Source organism: Seriola aureovittata, chromosome 19, assembly GCF_021018895.1.
Source record: "Seriola aureovittata isolate HTS-2021-v1 ecotype China chromosome 19, ASM2101889v1, whole genome shotgun sequence".
Lineage (NCBI taxonomy): Eukaryota > Metazoa > Chordata > Actinopteri > Carangiformes > Carangidae > Seriola > Seriola aureovittata.
In genome coordinates this window covers 2147553-2167583 of record NC_079382.1, presented here as the reverse complement: position 1 = coordinate 2167583, position 20031 = coordinate 2147553, and the positions used below count along the sequence as shown (strand labels likewise).

Sequence of the window (20031 nt, the reverse complement as noted above, 5' to 3'; positions counted from 1 at the left end):
TAATAGGTGCGTAGGATCCAAAAATAAAAAATCACAGCTAGGGAAAAGGTAAAATTCCCAATAAATGGAAAAACACAAATGGGTGCAGTCAGATGAAAATGACCCCCCCAGCAGAAAAAACTGAGACGAAGACACAAAGCTGTCATAAATACACCAAGACGAGAGGAAACAGGAGAGGGACTGATGGTAAGTGAAGCAACCTTTCTGACATTATCTGAGGCCGAGTTGAGCACATGTCACTATTGGAGTTTCCAGATAGCTTACGGCTAACTACCTAATGTCTGTACTGTTGGTATTATTAGCTGGTTTTGGGGAAAAGAACAATGACTGCACAAATAGTCCAGCTGTCTATCAGAACACACCTTTACTCTTTTGCCAGGTGGCTTCCTTCCGCTTCCAGTCTTTATGCTAAGCTAGGCTAACTATGCTCTGACTCCAGGTCAGGACTTAACAGAGATCTGAACATCTGAAAGAAAGAGGCATAAGAGTATTTAAAAAAATGTTGAACTATTCTCATAAGCGTAAATGTGGCACTTCTATTACTTCCACGTGACTGTACAAGACCAAGACAAAAAGTTAACGTTAAGATCAATAAATCAAATTAAAATATTTTTCCATTTATTGGACTTTAACAGCATCAAGTCATTAAAAAGTTGTACACAAATATTTAAGAAAATAAATTACCAAATACTTTAACAGTTCAAAAAATAACATGAAAAGTTCATTTAAAATGAAACAGTTGTCTTTCTACATCTTCAGTCACAAAACTGAAATACACAAAACAAACTTGACAAAAAAATATAAATACAATAATCCAATCTGCCAGATATACAAAGGCTTTGATCCAATCCAGCAGATCCAGATATTTACTGCAAACTGCTTTTGTCAAGAACAAAGAAAGAAAATATCTGTTACACAGAAAACTACAAATGAACAAATAAACTGTACAGAGAAAAAAACATTTACAAGAGATGACTCTGAAAAATTATGATGAGTTCAGGCAGGTGAGGGTAAAAACACAAGTCCAACATTCGTCTGGTTCCTCCTGCTTCAGAAATATACAAGAAATATCAAATAGAAAGTTTTTCTAGATCCATCAGACAGAGAGCTGTAGTAGTTAAAAAAAAATTGAGTTCCAGATGTTTGAGTTCCTTTAAAAAAATGTTAAATCCACAGTGTGATTTCAAAAGTACAAAGAGAAAAAAATGTAAATATAGTTGGATCTTTAAATGTCAGTAAATGTGCCGCTGTCTTCTTGGAAAAGATGATTCATGATTTCATACTGTCGTCCCTGAAAATGTTCTGGAGGTTTGTGGTTTGTCACTGAGCTGGTGTTCAATCATTCCAATGGTCGATATTTGAAATAAAAATAAACAGAATAATGGTGTAATTTTAGGAAAAAAGGCCTTGATATTATGAAAATAAAGTCACAGTCAGTCTGTTCTAGAGTATTGAAATAAACAGCTTGTAATATTACAACGTCGCTGTTAGAAAATCGAACATTTTTCCTTGTAATATTACAAATTTTACATTTGGATATTTTCCTCAAATTATTTTGATTCAATTTCCATTTTTTCCCCTGACAGTGGCCCTGATATTGGTTTCTGTTCATTTTTCACCTTAACTGGGAAAGACTACTGGAAGTTTGTCTTCCATTTGTTAAAAAAATGAGTGGAAAAGTTATTTGCAGGATCCAAACTGAAGGTGTGTTTCCTAGATGCAGGTGTTGTAACAGCCAATCAGACGCCTGCCTTGGGAATGCCAAAAGTCATGTAATCCCAGTTTTTGTGGAGATTTTCCAGGTCTTAAAGAAGTTGAAGAGATGGGAGTTTTGTCCAAAAGATTTAATTTCCAGCAGTGGGAATGAATTCAACCTTCAGCAGCGTAGTGGTGTCCACCTCTGTATGAATCGATCAGTATGATGAGTTGACATGTGATCACCTCCCCGTCCAGGTGTGAGAGCCTTCAGGTAAACGAAGACAGGAGTAAGAAGCACTCTGCAGGTCTCATTTTAGCTCAGTTTCCAGGATCAGCATCTGGAGTTTAGTTTCACTCTCCCTGGCTGGAGGAGTTTGGTAGATCAGCTCTTCAGTCTCCTAGCACTTTAGCTTTAGCCCTGTAGTGAGGGAACAGCAGCCTTCTGAATCCCTAACATGGTGTCATAGAAACAGTCTTCGTTAATCATGGAGGTCATGCTCTGAACACTGTAGTCTCTCTCCAGCAGGCTGCTGAGGTCCAGCAGTTCTCCTCCGGGGCTTCGCCTCAGGCTGGAGCTCCGTCTCTCCTCCGTGGTCCTTAGGTCTTCACTTGGAGACGTGGCTCCTCGTTCTGCCTCCTCCTCTCTGAAGTTCAGCCTCTGCAGCTGAGCTTCGAGATCGCTGGTCAGGGAGCAGAGTCTGGTCCTCTTCCCAGAAGAGTCGGATGCAGCACGGCTGGGCAGCAGAGGCTCCGAGCAGGTTTCTCCCAGGAGGAACCTGCCTTCAGGTCTGCAGCTCTCCTCCGGCTGGTGATGAGTCATCCTCTGGGTGTCGATGCGACTCCTCTGCTGCCTCCTCCTCCAGGAGCTGCTCCTCTCAGCCGTTGACAGCCTGGTCCTCCTCAGGGAGCCGACGGGTGCTCGGTCTCTGAGGAGGGAGCGCAGGGCTCGCAGCATGCTGGCCTTCGTTTCCAAGCCACTAAAACAAAACAAAAAGTCAGGAAGGGTCAAAACTGAGCGCCGTAACTAACGAAAACTCCCAGAGCTGCAGGTGAAACTTTCAAATGTCTAGCTTTGTCCAAAATCTGACGATATTCAGTTTACTGAGATTGAAAACAGAAACAAGACCCTCACACAGGAGAAGCTGGAACCAGAGTTTAGAATTTTTCCTTAAGAAAAGACCAAAAACAAATTAAGATTAAGATTAGATTAACTTTCTTTAGGACTGCAACTAATGATTATTTTCATTGTCTATTAATCTGCTTATAATTTTCTTGATTAACTAATTAAAAGTTTGATTTATGAAATGTCAAAAAAACAGAGAAAATGTCAAGTCACAACTTCACAAGATCAAAGGTGACATCAAATGTCTTGTTTTGTCTGAACCAAAAGTCCAGAAGCCAAAGATGTTCAGTTTATTCATGTATATGACAAACAGGAGCAGTGAGTTCTGCCATTGTAGAATCTGAAACCTGAGAATGATTCACTGTCGTCACAGAAGCGATTAATCGATTATCTAAATAATTGTGAATCATTTTTCTTTCGAACAGCTCATCGATTCAGCCATAATATTCTATCAGTTGGTTAATCTTTTAAACGGCTTATCTAACATTCACCGAATCGACTCTGGCTTCAACCCTGAAACTGAGTCTAAAACCTCAAACAGTCCAGTGAAGAAGTGAGGACTGGTCCTCACTATGGTTTAAAACTGACACACACACACACACACACACACACACACACACAGTACATAAAATATTTAAATTAAAACATGCAATTAAAATTCAAAAATTAAAAATAAACACATTTTTGTATTTTACTGCAATGAAATGTGAGTGTTCTTCAGTCAATAATAATAATAATGATAATAATAATAATAGTTGTGTGATCATCTGTAAATACGATGATGAATTGTGCAGGTCTGTGTCCACAGCTCTCTGCTGGTTTTATCTCTCATATCCATTAACAGCTGAACTAATGAAGCTCGCTGTGATCAAACTAAATGAATGTGAGTTGATGAGGATGTTTTCACCTGCTGCAGAGCTGAAACACCGTCTCCGGTCGTCCCTCCACCTCGGACCGGCTGTGAACCAGCTCCCACACACATGGGTTCTCCGAGCCTAAAAACACACACAGTTCAGTTTGTCAGGTCCAAGGATCAGAGTGCAGCTGCAGCACAGCGCCTCCTGCTGGAGGACTACTGTACAAAAACTCACACACAGATTGATGACTGGTCACTGACCTGTGATGTTGGCCAGTCTGACCTGAACTGCTGAAACTGGGATTAACCAGCGGAACCTGAAGGGGTCCAGATCAGCAGAGCGGGAGCCCGTCTGTCCAAAAACACAAAGTCAAATCTGTTTATTCTGTCGTTATGTAAATGAAATAAATAAGTGCGGGTTTAATCTTTCATATTATCACATAGTTTTGCCTGAACTACAACCACAGGGTGTTAATGTAACCTCTTTTAGCAGCAGGACAGTTGAGTGTCTGAGTGAAACCCAACCAAAAACCTGAGACTCACCATCCTCTTCTTCAGTTTGCTGTTCTCACGATAAACCAGGATGACAGCACGTTTGAACACTGAGGAAACAAGAGGATGAAACACGGTATTAATGTGGAATCAACCCAACACACCAACACCACACCAGACACCAGGTTTACAGAGGGAGCTATGTGAAAGTGTGTGTGTACTCACCGAACAGTGTGAGCTCTGGCTCTTTCCTCAGGCGTCCCAGACAGGGAAGAGGGTTCAACCAGACCACCGACGAATGGGCGAGAAACTCCCCCATCGAGATGTCTGTTACCTGAGAGGCAGAGAGGGAGGGAGAACAATCATCACTTTCACTTAGTAGTTCATTAATCAGTTCCACAGGGAAGAAACTTCACTGATTAATCACTGAAGTCGTCAGTTGTGTTGTTACCAAACACTTTTATCCCGCAGTAACTGAATCTCTTTGAGCTTTTTGACACAAGACATTTAAAGATGTCACCTGAGTCTTTGAGAACTTACTATTTTCTGTCATTTTACCGTCTTAAAGCTCCATGTTTTCCTCTTCTCCTGTGTTTTATCTGAAGTGTTGATTAATTAGAAGATATATTTGTGGTTCTACATCTCCTCTCTCAGGCTTCTTTCTGGAGCTCTAGTAACAACAGGTTGGTGAGCCAATCAGAAGAGAGGAGGGTCTGAGCCTCTCTTCTGATTGGCTGATGATTTTCTGAGTGATCCAATAAAAATAAGGCAGATTTCAGGTAAACACTCAGAGAAACTAAATCCTGCAAGGTTGGGTGGTGGGTCCAGGTGGGTGGGGCTTGGGGTATGGCAGAGGGCAGTGACTGCTTTGTTGTGACATCACAAAGTCCCAGAAGTCCTGACAGTTCGTTTTAAGGCTCAGTTTCTGAATACTGGCTGTGAGCATTTCTCTGTGGACTGAATGCTTTGATACTTTCACAGTATTAATATAGAACCTAGACCTGATCTATAATCACACTACACATGGACAGAGACCTTTAGACTGTATGGGACCTTTAATGGTTGATAAGATACATACTAATCTATGACAGAATTAGTAATTATTTGTAGCTCTACTATTACTATTGTTGCTTATTTCACAGCAGATTTCCATATGTAACCAACTAGACAGAGTAGTTGTGCTGACTGATGAACCGAATGTAAGCCAGATCTGGCCCAAATATTGCCACTGCTGTAAGGTTTGGCATTGTACACCTGGGCCAGTTCATCAGCCACCGATCAGATCCAACCATTTCGACTAGCTGAGTGTAGTTATTGGTTGATGTATTAAAGATTTTTTTAACAGTGCAGCAGAACTTTCTAATACACCTCTGTTTTTTAAACATTTTAGGCATTCGGCTGAAACTCCAACAGTGTTTAGTAAAGTCTGATGTGTGTGTGTGATGTTTTTGTTACCTGTTTGTCAGGTCCGCTCTGCTCTGCAGCCAGCTGGTCGAACACGCAGCCGTAATCCTCGTAGATCTTCTGCATCTCGTTAATGTGACTCGCCACCTTCTCCATCGCTCTCAGAGCCTCTGAGGGGACGAGAGACACGACAGCGGTGAGGACATCTACATCCATCTACATGTGCATGTCTGACAGTGGAAAGCGTGGTGTGTGTGTTGTACCTGTCAGGTGTGTGTGTGTGTGTTGTACCTGTCAGGTGTGTGTGCTCGGGGCTCTCAGGGTCGGTCAGAGACACCAGCTCTCGGAGCAGCAGTGGATACTTCAAGACCCTCTGCACAGGTTTGATCAGGAAGGACTCCAGAGACGACGAGTGCTGATTGGTCGGGTTCCTCGCCTCCAGGAACTGTTTAAAGGCTCCGTCTGTCTTTGCTGCAACAACAGGACGCTTTCATGAGTAAAAAGAATCACCTCCTGAATATAAACTGGAAAGTTTCCTTTTTTAACATGATTTTATCATCCCCCATCACATAAACGTTGTTGGAGATGATACACGACACGAGCCTCACCTCTCTCCAGAACCTTCTGGACTTTGATGTGATTGGCGCAGAAGCCGCTGTAGAGTTTGAAGTGGTCAGCGTAGTAAAGGAAAGACCCTCCCAACGAGAAGAGGAGTTTCTGAAAGTAAAAAGACTGGAAGTGTGAAAACGCTGCAACTGCATCAAACACAAACACTCAATCTGTTAAATTAGGAAGAAATAGGAATAATATGAGAAAGAATAATAACAATAATAATAAGGTAGAAATAAGAAAATAAAATGAAAGTAAGTGAATAAATAAAATTTATTATAATAGGCCAAATAAATTCATTTTATTTTATTTTCTTTATTATTATTATTATGACTTTTAAATTTAACTGTATTTAATGTTGCATTGTATGTTTCACTTTATAATGGGCTAAAGTAAAATTAAAACAATACAATATTAAATACACTTACATTTTAAAGTAAGAATAATAATAAATAAAAACTATTTGTATAGCACATTTCATACATAATATACAGTTGTGTTTTACAAAATAAAAAAGACAAGAACAGATAAATTAAATAACGGTTAAAATATATATTTAGAAAAAGGAAGGAGTTAAAATAATAAACACTTAAAAAGATAAAATAAATGGAGAACAAAACAAATAAAAGAAAATAAAAAAGAAAGAGAGAAAAAATAAAATAACTAAAATGCAGCAGTAGTGCAGATGAACTTCTCTGATTAAATTCATTGAAATGAGTTAAAGCCAAACGAGCAGCAGCAGCTGAGTCAAAGCAATGAATCGTTACCTTGAACTGCTCAGGCGTCTCCAGGCTGCTGAAGTTGGGACAGGAGGCGATTCTCTCCTCCAGAGTTTGAAGAAAAACCCTCTGGAAGTCCAACATCTCCGGCAGGCTGCCGAACAGCGCCTCCATCTGAGGGAGAGACGGCGCTGTCACTGACACCAACAACATGACGTCTTATTATTTCATTCATTTAAAAAGTTTATGTTTTGTACGCACCTCCTCTTTACTGAGGAAAGTTTCCGTCTGCAGAGGGGTCAGGTAGATGTCAAACAGACAGACCAGGTCCTGATGGAGAGGACGACATCGACATGAGGCAACTTTATCTTTATTTGTCACAGATGCTTGGTGGTAAAATAAAGTAAAATAAAATATATAAAATCAAAGTAAAGGAAAAGACATTTGTACAGATGAAATGAAAGAACGAGTTACGATATCAAAATACCGGCACAGAAATATTAAGAATGTTAAATAATGTCAACAATTTCCCATGATACTCGTTTGATCTTTCAGCACCTGAATGTTGTGAAAAGCTAAATTATAAAAGGCTTTAAAAAAATTATTTTCATATTTATGTAATTATTAAACACTATTAAACTCATTAACACATTAAATAGTTTTTTTATTTACAAATCGTCCAAACTCCTACTGATGCATTTATAATTAAATGAGGCATTAACATATTAAAGTCACTGTAAACACAAATAAGTCCACATTACAGTGTGTTGTTTACTCATTTATCTACTGTTTATAAATTCTAACTTTAGAAATTTGTTGATAAATCCTGAAACTGAAATGTTAAAATAAAGTTTTAGCCTCTGATAGTAGTAACAGTGTTTCATCAGCAGTAGCAGTACTGTTACTTGCTGTGATGTAGTGGTACTGTAGTTCTACTGTAGTGTTATTGTAGTTTTACTGTAGTATTACTGCAGCAGTACCGACCTTGACGTAGGACTTCTCGGTGTCAACCAGTTCCTGGATGACTTTACGCAGCCGCTGACACACGCTCAGGTGGGCGGGGCTCGCAGGCGGCAGGCCCGCCTCTCTGCTGTACGGGTTCTTGGGAACGTCGGCATCTGCAGCTTGGCCTTCTGGGAAGGTCTGGTACAGAGAGTACACCTGATCCATGTTCTGGGGAGGGGGGGGGGGGGGGGTAAAACCACATTCCATTAATGTTTCGAACAGTGGAAGAGAACAGGAGCAGATAAAAGGTCAGAGGTCACAGAACCTGAAATGACAGTGAAAGGAGAGGAAGATAAGAGAATAAAACCAGATCCACGACTGCAAGCGTGGAAAAAGTCTTATAAAGACTTTAGCGATATCTCAGGTTCTGGTTCAGGTTCTGCTGCATCAGGTTTTTTAATTGTCAGTCAGGAGTCCGTAAGTTTTACACAACAGCTAAAGGCTAAATCCAATGTTTGACATGGACACTAACAGTAACATGATAAAATGCTACATGCTAGTTTAGTTCAGTTCAGATAGAAGATGAAATTTTTTTTACATCGAAGCAGCAAAAAAAAACTAAACACACCATAAGACAAGTAAAGACAGTGAACGTGCAGCTGCTGTAGCCACAAGACAAAAGCTTCATGTGATAAAAATAAAGAAAATGTCAATGTTAGTATGAAACTCATAGAACACCTGAACTGGTTTCAAGTCATCTGGCGCCCCCCCTCAGGACAAATTTTAATTTATTTATTAAATTTAAATTTAATTTTTTTTGAGTGTTAAAGATCTAAGAATGTCAGAGCTGTTCCTACTTTTTTTTTTTCATCCAACCAACAGTTTACTGCAGTTTTCTGAACATTTCAGCTGCAGACTTCAGCGCTTTCGAGCTTTCATCTCGCTCCACCGTCTTAATCACTCCTCTGATTTAAAGACCAAGCAGCACCTGCGTTTGGTGGATCTGAGGCGAAAGTTGGCTGCGAGCGGCAGAGCCGCCGAGAGAGGGATCAGAGAGAGATTAACACCGAGTGGAGGTTAAACACCACTTAGGAAACAGAGCGGCTGCTGCCTCCTCTCACAGCCAGGACCAGAGCTGCCTTCATCCAGCTGATCCCAGACCAGTGACCCTGAAACCACAACAGACCAGTCCCACACTCACTGGTTAGCAACTTGTTTGCACCTAACTGGTTACTAACTGGTTTGACCATCACTGGTAAAATAACTGGTTTGATCCTGACTGGTTAGTAACTTGTGACTGGATGAGACTTCCTAAAATCCAAGGTTGCAATATTCAAGCTGCTTGTTTTATTCACTTTAATATCACAGAAGCTGGAATATGATGTTTGCTGATTAATAAATCAAGATTGAATTATAAAACATTGTTTTGATATCCATGATATCCATCTTTGTGTTAGTTTATTTGTATTCAGAACAAATCTTAACTAGACCAACATGTCCTGACTCATGACGGTTTGGATTATTAACAGAAACTACGAACGTCAGGAAACAGGAGGAAACGTTGTACTGTGTGCAGCGTTCTCTGCTGGTTCGACCCTGAAGGAGGACGAGGTTTTAACTGAGCAGCCGCCTCATTCATCATCATAATCTGTGCTGCCAGCCTCTAATAAACTGCTGACAGTCTGATAAATTCTCAGTTTCAGCCTGTTCGCCCTGCAGCCACCGAGCTTTCAATAACAGACGAGGACGCTTTGCTGTAACTTCCAGGACGACCGAGTTCATCTCATCTCTGAGGACTGAATCTGATTCACCGGAACCGCTGTCTGAAAGTCTGCAGTCCCCCTCGGACACACCCACAGAGAATTTAGATTTAATGCTCTAATTATGGTAAAGCATCCGACCAGTGCAGCACAGAGTGGACGGATCAACACACACCACAAGTGCTCAAAATCACAGAGGAAGTAGAGGAGTGTGATCCACCAACGTGCACTTAAACACACTCATTAAGATGCACAACAGACCAACAAACGAACACCTCCAGCATCACTCTCACTCTGTCTGTTTACCAGCAGCACGAGGCCGTCGGCAGGCCGCTGGCAGCTCAGGCAGCAGGCCGCCTCGTCCAGCAGCCCCACCAGCCGCTCCACCAGGCCGGGAAACACCTCCCCTCCCTCCTCCTCCTCCTCCAGCGTCTCCCAATCCTCCTCCAGCGGCAGCACCCAGCACAGAGCACCCATAGTGAGGGAGCGGGAGAAACGGGGGCTCCTAGGCCGGGGTCAGAGGTCGTCTCCTGGAGCTGCTGCCAGCAGAGGAGGAGCCGGTCGGGAACAGCATCTACGAGTTCTCTCTGTTCCTCTGGGTGGACGCCATTAATCCCCTCCGCTTCGACTTTACAAACAAACACTCCGCACACTCCTGAAGGTGTAAGCCCGGATTATCGGTCATGTGACTCAGAGGGTGTCTGAGCTCCAGGAAGAACAAGAGCATTGTGGGAGATGATTTCTGCAGGTAGGTTTGAGGAGAACAATGTAGTAACTTTTGCTTTTTGAGTATTTACAGACCTGGCCTCAGTCACACCTTAGTCTGCTCTAATTAAAGACATTTAACCTTAAAGACTAGTTAAGAAAAGGTAACACTTTAGTCTTCTCTTTATTTTATATTTCAGTATTTTAACAGTTTGCAAAGACGTTTCATGTTATTTGGTCAAATTTTAGGTAAATTTCAGAGAAAATGTCTAAGACCAGAAACACAGTAAGTACCAGAGTAGATTTGATAATCACTTGATTTCTAGACAAAAAAAATCTTCATATTTTAATGACCAAAAAAATACTTTATTCTCTGCTGCTGTTTACTTCTCTGAAAGTTTCCTCATGTTGATCTGACCTGCTGTTCACAGGTTAAAAGACTCTTTAAGAAAAGAGTAATTGGAATTCATTAATTATTATCAGAACTTAATCCAATTAAACATTAAAAATGAAAATTCAAAGCTCTTTCAGGGAAGCTCCTATTGAAATGTTTGGAGGAAATCACCAGTTACGTATTGGACCAATAAAATAAAAGATTAAGATTTTTTTTGCGGCTTGAAGCTTGAAATATGAACCTGTGTAATTTACATATTGAACAGATAATGAACGCTCAAGACAGAGAGGTATCAAACTGATCCCAGGGAACAAACAATGAGGTCAATCATGTGACCGCTCTGAACACTGAACCCCAGACTGAGCCTCACCTGTCCCGTCGGCTCGGCGTCGTCAGCAGGAGGCAGGACGTCGTCTGGAGTAGAAAAATCTGTGAAATCAACAGGATGAGGGTCAGAATGTGAAGTTTTCCTCTCAAGGTTGTAAAAAACAGAGACAGAGACCTTGACGTTTGACCTCTGACCCTGCTCTGTAATAGAATCACCATTTAATAAACAAATAATACAAGCAAAGACAAACTGAAAATAACTTTGACCAGTGATCATTGTCTTTGATGCCAACAAATGAAACCTGAGACTGGAGCCTCCGCACTGCTGCTTTAACTGTCTGATCCTTCAGAATAAAAGCCTTAAAAGCTTCAGGCCTGCAGGGTAACAGCAGCATCCTCAGTTTGATTCCAGACGGGAACCATTGTTGCAAGTCACAACACTTTCTATCTCCTTGCATTTCCTGTTTGCTCTATCACAATAAAAAAAAACTGAAAAATGCCCCAAAAATGTGAAAATATTAAAAATGTCTTTGTGGTTCAGTGGAAGGAGACCACTCTAAATAAAACCACCAAGAATCAAGAATGGAAACACGTTGTCATATTACTTCAGCAGCTGTAGTTTTGTTTTTGCAGATTTTTTTTACTCTTTTGTTTTTAAAAGTCATCAATAAGCTTGAGATTGAGTATATGTGCTCGTCGTACCTGTGGTCCAGGTGTGGAGGTTTGGAGGACAGGGGTCGGCAGCTTCACTGGGTTCAGGCCAGACGGCGGCGGCGGGCTCTTCTGGGTCAGGTGACTGGTCCCTCCTCAGCAGCAGCTGCAGCTTCTGGTGGCTGAAGAGACTCTGCATCAGGTCCAGGTCCAGTCCGGATACAGCAGCCCCGTTCACAGCCAGGATCTCGTCTCCGGCCCTGAGGCCTGATGGGAAACAGAAACAAACACAGAGGTCACACACTGTAGCTGCAAAGTAGGTAAATTCCTCCTAGAACCAAAACCAGGTCTTTAAATGGAAACAAAAAATTAGCTTGAGATGTTGGACCTTCTCTGACGGACAGTCCCAGTGGGTCAACCTCGCTGACGTAGATGTGACTTTTCCCGGCTCCGTCCACATGACCCGTCACCGCAAAACCTTCAGGGTCACAGGGAAACAGGGTCAGTCTGGATGATTTTTTTTTTTTTAGGATTTTGGAGAAAGTGAAGATCATTTTTTGTGGTGATGTGTGGAGGTTTTCTCTCACCGAAGTCTTTTGCAGCGTCGGGTCGACAGATGTGCAGAGAGAAAAGACCGAGGACTGAAACCTGCAGCTCGTCACACACCTGGACAACAGACGAGTGGTTATCAGTTCATCACTGACGGCTGAATTTATTCATTTAAATGTGATGTATGTAAATTATATGAGAAAAGATTCAGTCTGAAAATTAAGAAATAAAAAGCCTAAACTCAAGTAAAGTTGTTCATGTAAAAACAAAACAAAAAGTATCTGCTGATAAGTTGTTACTGTTGTTAGAAATATGTATATCTATATCCACTATGATAAAACAACAAGTGGTCAAAACAACAAATCGACAACTAACCACAAACAAAACCACACACACACACACACACAAAACCTTAACACACCAAATAAAAAAGAAAGAAAAGAACAGTAAAAAAAAAAAACACTGTAAAAACTAAATTTTATAAAGGTGTAAAATACCACAGATCATCTGTTGTTTTCTGTCTATACACACACTTTTCAAAAGAAAATGTAATTTACTATCATATGTGATAACAAGCAGCAAATTCTCATATTTAAGGCTGGAACCACTGATGGCATTTTTTGTTTGAAAATTGAATCTTTATCAATATTTCATATTTTCTGTTACAGCTCCTGGTGTAGAAATTATAGTTGAATTTAACAATAACTGTAAAAACATTTATGATAAATGTTTTCATTTTCAAATCATCATTAGTCGATCATAATTACTGTCACTAATATCAACAATCAGGCTGGTCGTTTAGAGGTAAATGAGTCGGTGAACACACCTGTACAGCTGCAGGTCGTCCTGCGGAGGGCGCCAGCTCCCTCTGTTTGGACACACAGTGCAGTCTCTGCAGGAGGAAACACAGGTTTTTATATATTTATTTCACTGAATTCATCTGAAAGTCAAAGCCAACGTGATTTTTTTCAAGACAAGCATTAACATAAAAATGAAAAACTTTTTACAAACTAGTTTTTAGTCTTAATTTATGAATAAATTTGCACAAATAACAGGAAATAAAAAAAGTAATAACAGTTTTATATTTTGCGATTATAAAAAAACCCACTCAAGTATTAAAACACAAAAAAATGTAAATGAAAGTCGATTAAAGACGAAGCAGCAGCAGGACACAGAGGGGACAGACGAGGAGGCGTCATGTCGAGAAAAAGACAAGGAAGGAAGGAAGGAAAGAGGGAGCTTAAAAGAGGAGAAGAGGAGCAGAAGAAGAAAGGAGGTGGAGGTCATGGGACAGCAGGAGGAGAGGTCATGTGGAGAGGAGAGGAGGTGTGGAAGAGGTTTTCTTCCCTGAAGGATTAACATTCAGGGACAAAGGAATTCTGGGAGAATAAAAGGCTCCCGGACCCTTTTAATCCTTAAACACTCCCTCCTCCTCCTACTCCTCCTCCTCCTCCTCCTCACCCCTCCTCCTCCTCTGTGTCTACAGATCAGCAGGCTGCCCTGAAACAGCTGTCCATCTAAACAAACTGTTCTGAATAAAGACATCTCTCCTCCTCTCTTTGTCCTCCTCTCTTTTCTCTTCCTCGGGGGGGGGGTGAAGGAGCGACAGGTGGCTGCAGCACTCTGGGCTGAACCACGTTACACATCACCACCTTCTGCAGCCAGCTGCAACCCTGACGTGCAACACACGAGGGTCATGTGGCCGTCAGGTGAAGCGTGGTCGTCTGTAGCGCTGCATGTGTCTAAACTTTACCGTGATGCTGTGAGGCGTTCAGGGCTCGTGCAGCTGATTTACAGATGCAGGCGTGACAAGTATTTCCTCACAACAGCTGCACCGGGTCACAGCTGGGGTTTATGCATTATTTGTTATAATGCAATGCATGTATAATAATTACTTAAATGATCAATCTGTTGCCAATTCATTTTTTTGCTCATCAATCAATTAATCAATCGACCAATTCGGCTCCAGAGTGCTGCTCGGTTATTGGGTGCCTGTCTCATGTATATTGGGGGTCAATGGGGCCTAACAACAAATGTTTGGCTGTGGTTGGGTGTGGTCAGAGACCTGTAACCACACCCATCAATGATGTCACAGTGCCCCAGAGTACACCTCTACATCACTGCAGGCATTTTGAATCTTCTGTATTTCAAGTCACAGTTAGAGTTTATAGACACAAAAAATGTGTTAACTCCACCCATCTGGCATGCAGAGTCGAATAAAATAAACTAGAAAGTATAGACTGTACCTCAGAGCTGCAGACGGCGGTGTGGTGGAGAGATGGTGTGGCGACTTGACTCTTGAAAACCTACAACACACACAGAGAAGTCATGACTCAGGGTTTAACTAAAAATACCCCCAACAGTCTATATTTAAACTTAATTAAAAACAATCTGTCGAGGAAAAAAAAAAGACTTTGGTTCTAAACTCTGTTCCGGATCAAAACCAAAATTAGCCCAGAGGAGTCATGGGAAAAAATAAGGGGCTGAGCTGTGCTGAAATTACAGGTTTGTGAAAGGGGAGCAGAAACCAGAGCGGAGAGGCTGCAGTCAGTCTGGAGTCTGAGGACCACCGACTGACAGTAAACACATCATCATCATCGACCACACTACAACACGTCTTCAACACACTGCTGCAGTCAATACTATTCAAACAAATCCAACAGAGAGCATGAAAAGTGGCTAAAAATGGATGTAAATGGATGAATTGTTGTACTATGAGTCAGATAAAGACTCCAGCTGAACTACCTAAACTGTAAATCTACACTGACATTCAATCCAGAAGGGGCACGTGAGATGAAAAGCTCCTTCTGGTATTTGTTTTTGTGGAGGGAACGAAACTTTTTACAGTAACAACCAGTGAGGAGGAGGCAGGACTGTGGCCGGTAACTCTCCTGCAGAGACGACGCTACAATTAACTCCACATGTCCTTCAGTGATGAGACGGATCAGACCGTCTCTGTGGGTCAGGACTGCCCAGAAACCTCTGCCGGTACCGTCCGATCTGATCTGAGAACAGATCCTCAAAACTCTGAACAGGATCCAGTTTAGAGATCTCACTCGTCCTGTGAGGTGGGCAGTGGAAATCAGTTTGATCTCAGCAGGACACAGCAGAGATCTTTGATCTCAGTATATTAAGATTTCTCTTCATTGCAACTAAGACGTCAAGACCAAAACTATTTTTTTACTATTTCACATATTTTAACAATTTGTGATTTGAAAAATGCTGAAAAAAGACTTTCAAGAGAGAAACTAAAGAAAGCAAAGACTTGTGGCAGCTAACCTCCCTCCAAAATATGTAATATATATGTTATTATATCCATCAGGATTATTCATGCACACATCACTTCAGATTCTGAAAAATCACATTTCAAAGTAATGAAGAGGGCAGCTCAATGCTACTGTTATTATTAGACCACAAATGTAATTTCCAGTAACCAGTTCCTGCTGAAATGTGTCCACTGTATTTTCTTTAAATGAAAACTCAACAGGTCTGTGCGATAACACAGATAATATACCGCACAGGCAGTACTGGCCAGATTAGCTCGTTAGCAGTGATGCTAACCCCAGTCAGACATGTGACCCATACTTTGCTTGTAGTGGTCTCCTGTGTTTACATAACTTTGGCCAGAAAGTGTATTTTTGTTAAAAATGGAAAGACGGTTGGTGTTTTCTGAAGTTATTACACATGAGAAACATTTGAGTGATGTGGCTAAAACAGGCAAAGAGGCTTTTATTGCAGCTTTTACTAAGTCAGATCACTTAATAAAATTGGATCAGTTTCCTTAAAATGACCCTAAAATCCAGGAAAATAAAGTGATATAATGAAGGTTTCTATAAGTAAAAGGGATGACAGACGAAAGTGTAAAAAAGTTAGTGCAAAAATTGGCGATTTTCTCTAAAAACACAGCTGCTAAAATCTCACATACCCTCATGTTACATTATCAAATACTTCAAACATTACAAGCTCTCCGATTGGTCAGTTTTCTGTAACCTGCGACAAACCAGTTGATTGGATGTTAAGTTCAGAGCACGTTAAGGCTGTCGCTTTTCAGCCAAAATCACAGACCAAGCATCATCACCTCTGGGGCTGAAAAATCAAGCCAACGCACTAAATGCTGAAAGCTGCAGTTCCTCTAATGACCACCAGAGTCTGGCTCCAACAGTGAGTCAGTCCCCATAGACTCCCATGTTAAAATGTCCAACTTTACAGCAGAGATAAACATGTTTACAGCCTGGTACAAAAACACTTACGGTCTCTAGAGCTAATTTCCTCCTTCATGACACCTGTTTATATAACTCACCTGTTTACATTTTATTCAGGCTTAAAGTTATGGAGAATTGAGGGCCAGACACACTGAGTGACAGGTAGGTGAGTGTATGCTCGCTAGAAGTCTCGGCTCCACACATCCCACCTCTTTGCCTATTTTCTGATTAACCCGGAGGTAGGCAGAGTAAGGAACTGCCAAGATGGCGATGGTGGAGCGGCTCACTCTGAGCCTCAAAACCGCTCTTCAGAAACCTGTGGGTGATGCTACAGAGGCTACGTCCATCTTTATATACAGTCTATGTTGGAGGAAAACTTCAGCATCCTGTGGCAGCTGGTGCAGGGATGTCCCACGACGGTAGAACAAATCATTCACACAGATGAGATGCTCAGTAGAGCTAAAGGTTAAATGCCTTCCACGAGGGCAGGAGGGAGCAGGTTAAACCCTTCAGCTCCACCGTCAGGTCTATAAAAGTGTACTTACACTGTTTACACTGTGAAAGACTCAGAGTCAACAGAGAACACGTGTCGTAGCGCTAGTGCAGCGTCCAACTGTCAAAACCCTGAGCCAACATAAACCTGCAGCTGCACAGAGAGGGGCTGACAGATTTATCCTCCTCTGGACTCGAAATCCCAGACTCTCAGAGTCCGAAAATAGCTCGCCGTTTATCAAGAGAGGGGGGCCTCCAGGAGCCGAGGATGATGGGAACTTCAGCTGGACGACGCACTGAGTTCCAGCAGGGTTTACAAATGAGGAGGGGCCCCGAAAACCAGCCTCATAAAGACAGAATATGACATGTTAGATCAGGTTTTTGTCTGGGAGAGTTTAATCTGGAAACAAGCCAGAGAGACACATGGTTCTGCAGAGTGTCTCCAAATGCTTTTATTTTCAGATAGTTTCTATTTTCTGTCCTTTTTCCAGTTTCAAAACTAGAAGCTAAAACCAACGACAGCCCAGCAAACTCTGCGTTCAACCAATCAGGTGTAGGGACGGTTTAACTTTCCAGAGCGATTCAGCCTGGCTCAGTGAGAAGAGCCGAAAGACCTTTCAAAGTTAATGAAATGAGATATTTCAGTTGTAGTAGTGGATAAAAGCTCCAGAGGAAGCTACACACTGGACCTCAGCCTTTTATCAAACTGCAAGATTGAGCTTTCATACTCAACTTTTAGATCCACAAGAACACAAAGTCTTTAACTGTGTCAAACTGCGTTGTACTGAAGCTGAAGTCAACAGTGGACAAGTCAAAGCAGAAACCATTTTTAAGGAGGACTGGGGAGGAGTCGTTGGATGTAAAGATTTCACAATGAGATGAATGATGCATCTCTGTGTGCAGCTGCCAGCTAACATCTACTGATGCTGAACGCAATACAGGACGGGACGGGACAGCGATTCCATTTTATGAAATGGTTGTCATTTTTATTTTCCTTAATTATTTTTTATTGTTGTACAAAAGCGTACAGTGTACAGAAACAGTATAAGGAAGGCAAATGGTATTTTAAGCTACAACTGTACAGATGCAAACCACCAGCCACAGATGTCAGTCTAGTGTATACCTGTTTCCATCTTGACCATCTTGCAACGTATAAATCATTTCTGTTTGAATTATTTCATTGGATTTTAAATTTCTCTGTAAAACACTTGGGTCAGCAACTGCTCCTAAACAAACTGAACTTGACTTTACATCTAGAGGACGAAGAAGGAAAACAGGAAGAAGCTCCATAAAAGGATTCTTTGAAACAAAAGCACTGATTCCCACTGTTTGGAATGAGTCTGTTTCAGGACATATTATGGTTTCAATAAAATAAATCCTGTCAGGAGGTGGTGAATGATCGAACAGAAATGACCCTATAAACTGAGCAAAAGGCCGGCGGTGCGGTGTAATACCTGGGATGTTGAGTCCCTGCTGCGTCTGTTCAGCCCGTCCAGAGCCTTCAGAGAGGACGGCAGCCCCCTCCTCCTGCCGTGTCCCCCGGACAGAGACCGACAACGCCGCCTCAGCGTCACCTCGTCTCTGCTGCACACCTGAGCGGCGAGAGGACGTCCACAGTTTAAAAACAAAACCTGATCTCCTCCCTCTGCTGATAATCCCGTCTGATCTTTTTCTGGCCGCATTTCTTACCAGGGCGTGGAACGAAGACACAGAGAAGACTCCCAGGCGGCCCAGCATGCTCTTGGAGGGCCGGCTGGCGACGGCGAGGAGGCTCTTGGGGTTCGGGAGCTCGCTGCCCTGCAGACTGGCCAGGTAGCACCTCAGTCTGAACAGATCCAGGTTCAGTTTCTCCAGGTTCTGCTCCCACTGCTTGATCTGAACAGGGTCACATATAGAAATATTGTATATGGTCATTAAATACATCAATAAAGCAGCAAAAACATAGTTACCAGTGGCTAGTATTCGATATTTGATTTTTCTTCAGATGGTGGAACAGAGCAGCTAAAAGTCTTGCTGAGTTTTGCTGTTGGTGACGCACAATAAAAAAACAAAGGAAGTGATAACATAACAAGACATAACATAAGATGAGATAACACAACATAACGAGACAAGACATAACAAAATGTAACATGATGGCATCCAGAGATCAACTGAGAGCTTTTTATTATCGCTATCGATTTAGATGATTTTGATTTGTTCAGAGGGAGATAGAAACAGAGAAAAGCAAAAAACTAAAAACAAAAAAACACACACACATATAAATTTATATATATATATATATATATAAATTTATATATATATATATATATATATATATATATATATAGGAAATAAATAAATAAGATGTTATTAATATATGGTTTTTGTTTATTTACTTATTTATTTTTCTCTTTCCTGCCAAGCAGAAAACCAGTACTTATTTCATCCATTCGAGTGTTCACCTCCTCATTTCAATGCATACATTGACCTTGTTGATTCTGAATGAAGCGGCTTGTGGCTGGCATGTAATAATAATAGTAATTATTATAACAACTTTTTTATTTAACAGGCAAACACAGTAAAAGCAATAAAAGCGCGATATGCAGGCGATAAAAAGACGACATCGTTAAAGCAAGTCCATAAAACTGAGTTTTAATAAGTGAAGTTCCTGACTCGGCCTCGTCTCCTCGGGCAGGCTGCTCCAGAGTCGAGGGGCCCTGATGGAAAAAGCGCGGTCACCTTTAGATTTAATCCTCGACTTTTGAACGGCTAGAAGGAGCCTGCCCGAGGATCTCAGGCTGCGTCCTGGCTCGTATGGGGTTAATATCTCTGTGATATTGTAGCTTGGGGCTTTAAACGTGATCAGTAAAATCTTAAAATCAATTCTAAAACAAAGCGATGAAGGGAAGCGAGGATCAGGATCAGTGAGAAGCTGAGCTGCTCTGAACTAGCTGGAGGCTGGAGAGTGACTTTTGGTTGTACACCATCTGCTGTCTTAGAAACCAAGTGTTATCATACGGCCATATGTTATATACAGTAGATATACAGTGATAATACATGTGACCGTATGTGGTCACATGTATTCTCTCCAGTCTCTTTCGCTCTCACTGCTCCTCGAACTGTTGC

At 41.5% G+C, this 20031-nt stretch overlaps 1 protein-coding gene across 2 annotated transcripts in view; it reads right to left on the bottom strand.

Annotated features, from left to right (window-relative positions):
* Positions 1-601: 601 nt before the first annotated feature.
* The window catches only part of LOC130187474 (rho guanine nucleotide exchange factor TIAM2), a 42235-nt gene continuing 22805 nt past the window's right edge, over positions 602-20031 (bottom strand). For both annotated transcript variants that reach the window (XM_056405124.1, XM_056405123.1), the window contains exons 7-25: positions 18616-18801; positions 18381-18518; positions 14479-14538; positions 13059-13124; positions 12271-12349; positions 12072-12161; positions 11735-11950; positions 11076-11134; positions 7886-8074; positions 7163-7231; positions 6950-7075; positions 6182-6290; positions 5865-6044; positions 5625-5743; positions 4395-4503; positions 4221-4279; positions 3939-4029; positions 3729-3816; positions 602-2675 (exon numbers count right to left, since the gene is read on the bottom strand). In XM_056405124.1, the coding sequence (XP_056261099.1) occupies positions 2111-2675; positions 3729-3816; positions 3939-4029; positions 4221-4279; positions 4395-4503; positions 5625-5743; positions 5865-6044; positions 6182-6290; positions 6950-7075; positions 7163-7231; positions 7886-8074; positions 11076-11134; positions 11735-11950; positions 12072-12161; positions 12271-12349; positions 13059-13124; positions 14479-14538; positions 18381-18518; positions 18616-18801 (2598 nt within the window). In that variant the 3' untranslated portion in view covers positions 602-2110. The remainder of the gene's footprint in view (positions 2676-3728; positions 3817-3938; positions 4030-4220; positions 4280-4394; positions 4504-5624; positions 5744-5864; positions 6045-6181; positions 6291-6949; positions 7076-7162; positions 7232-7885; positions 8075-11075; positions 11135-11734; positions 11951-12071; positions 12162-12270; positions 12350-13058; positions 13125-14478; positions 14539-18380; positions 18519-18615; positions 18802-20031) is intronic.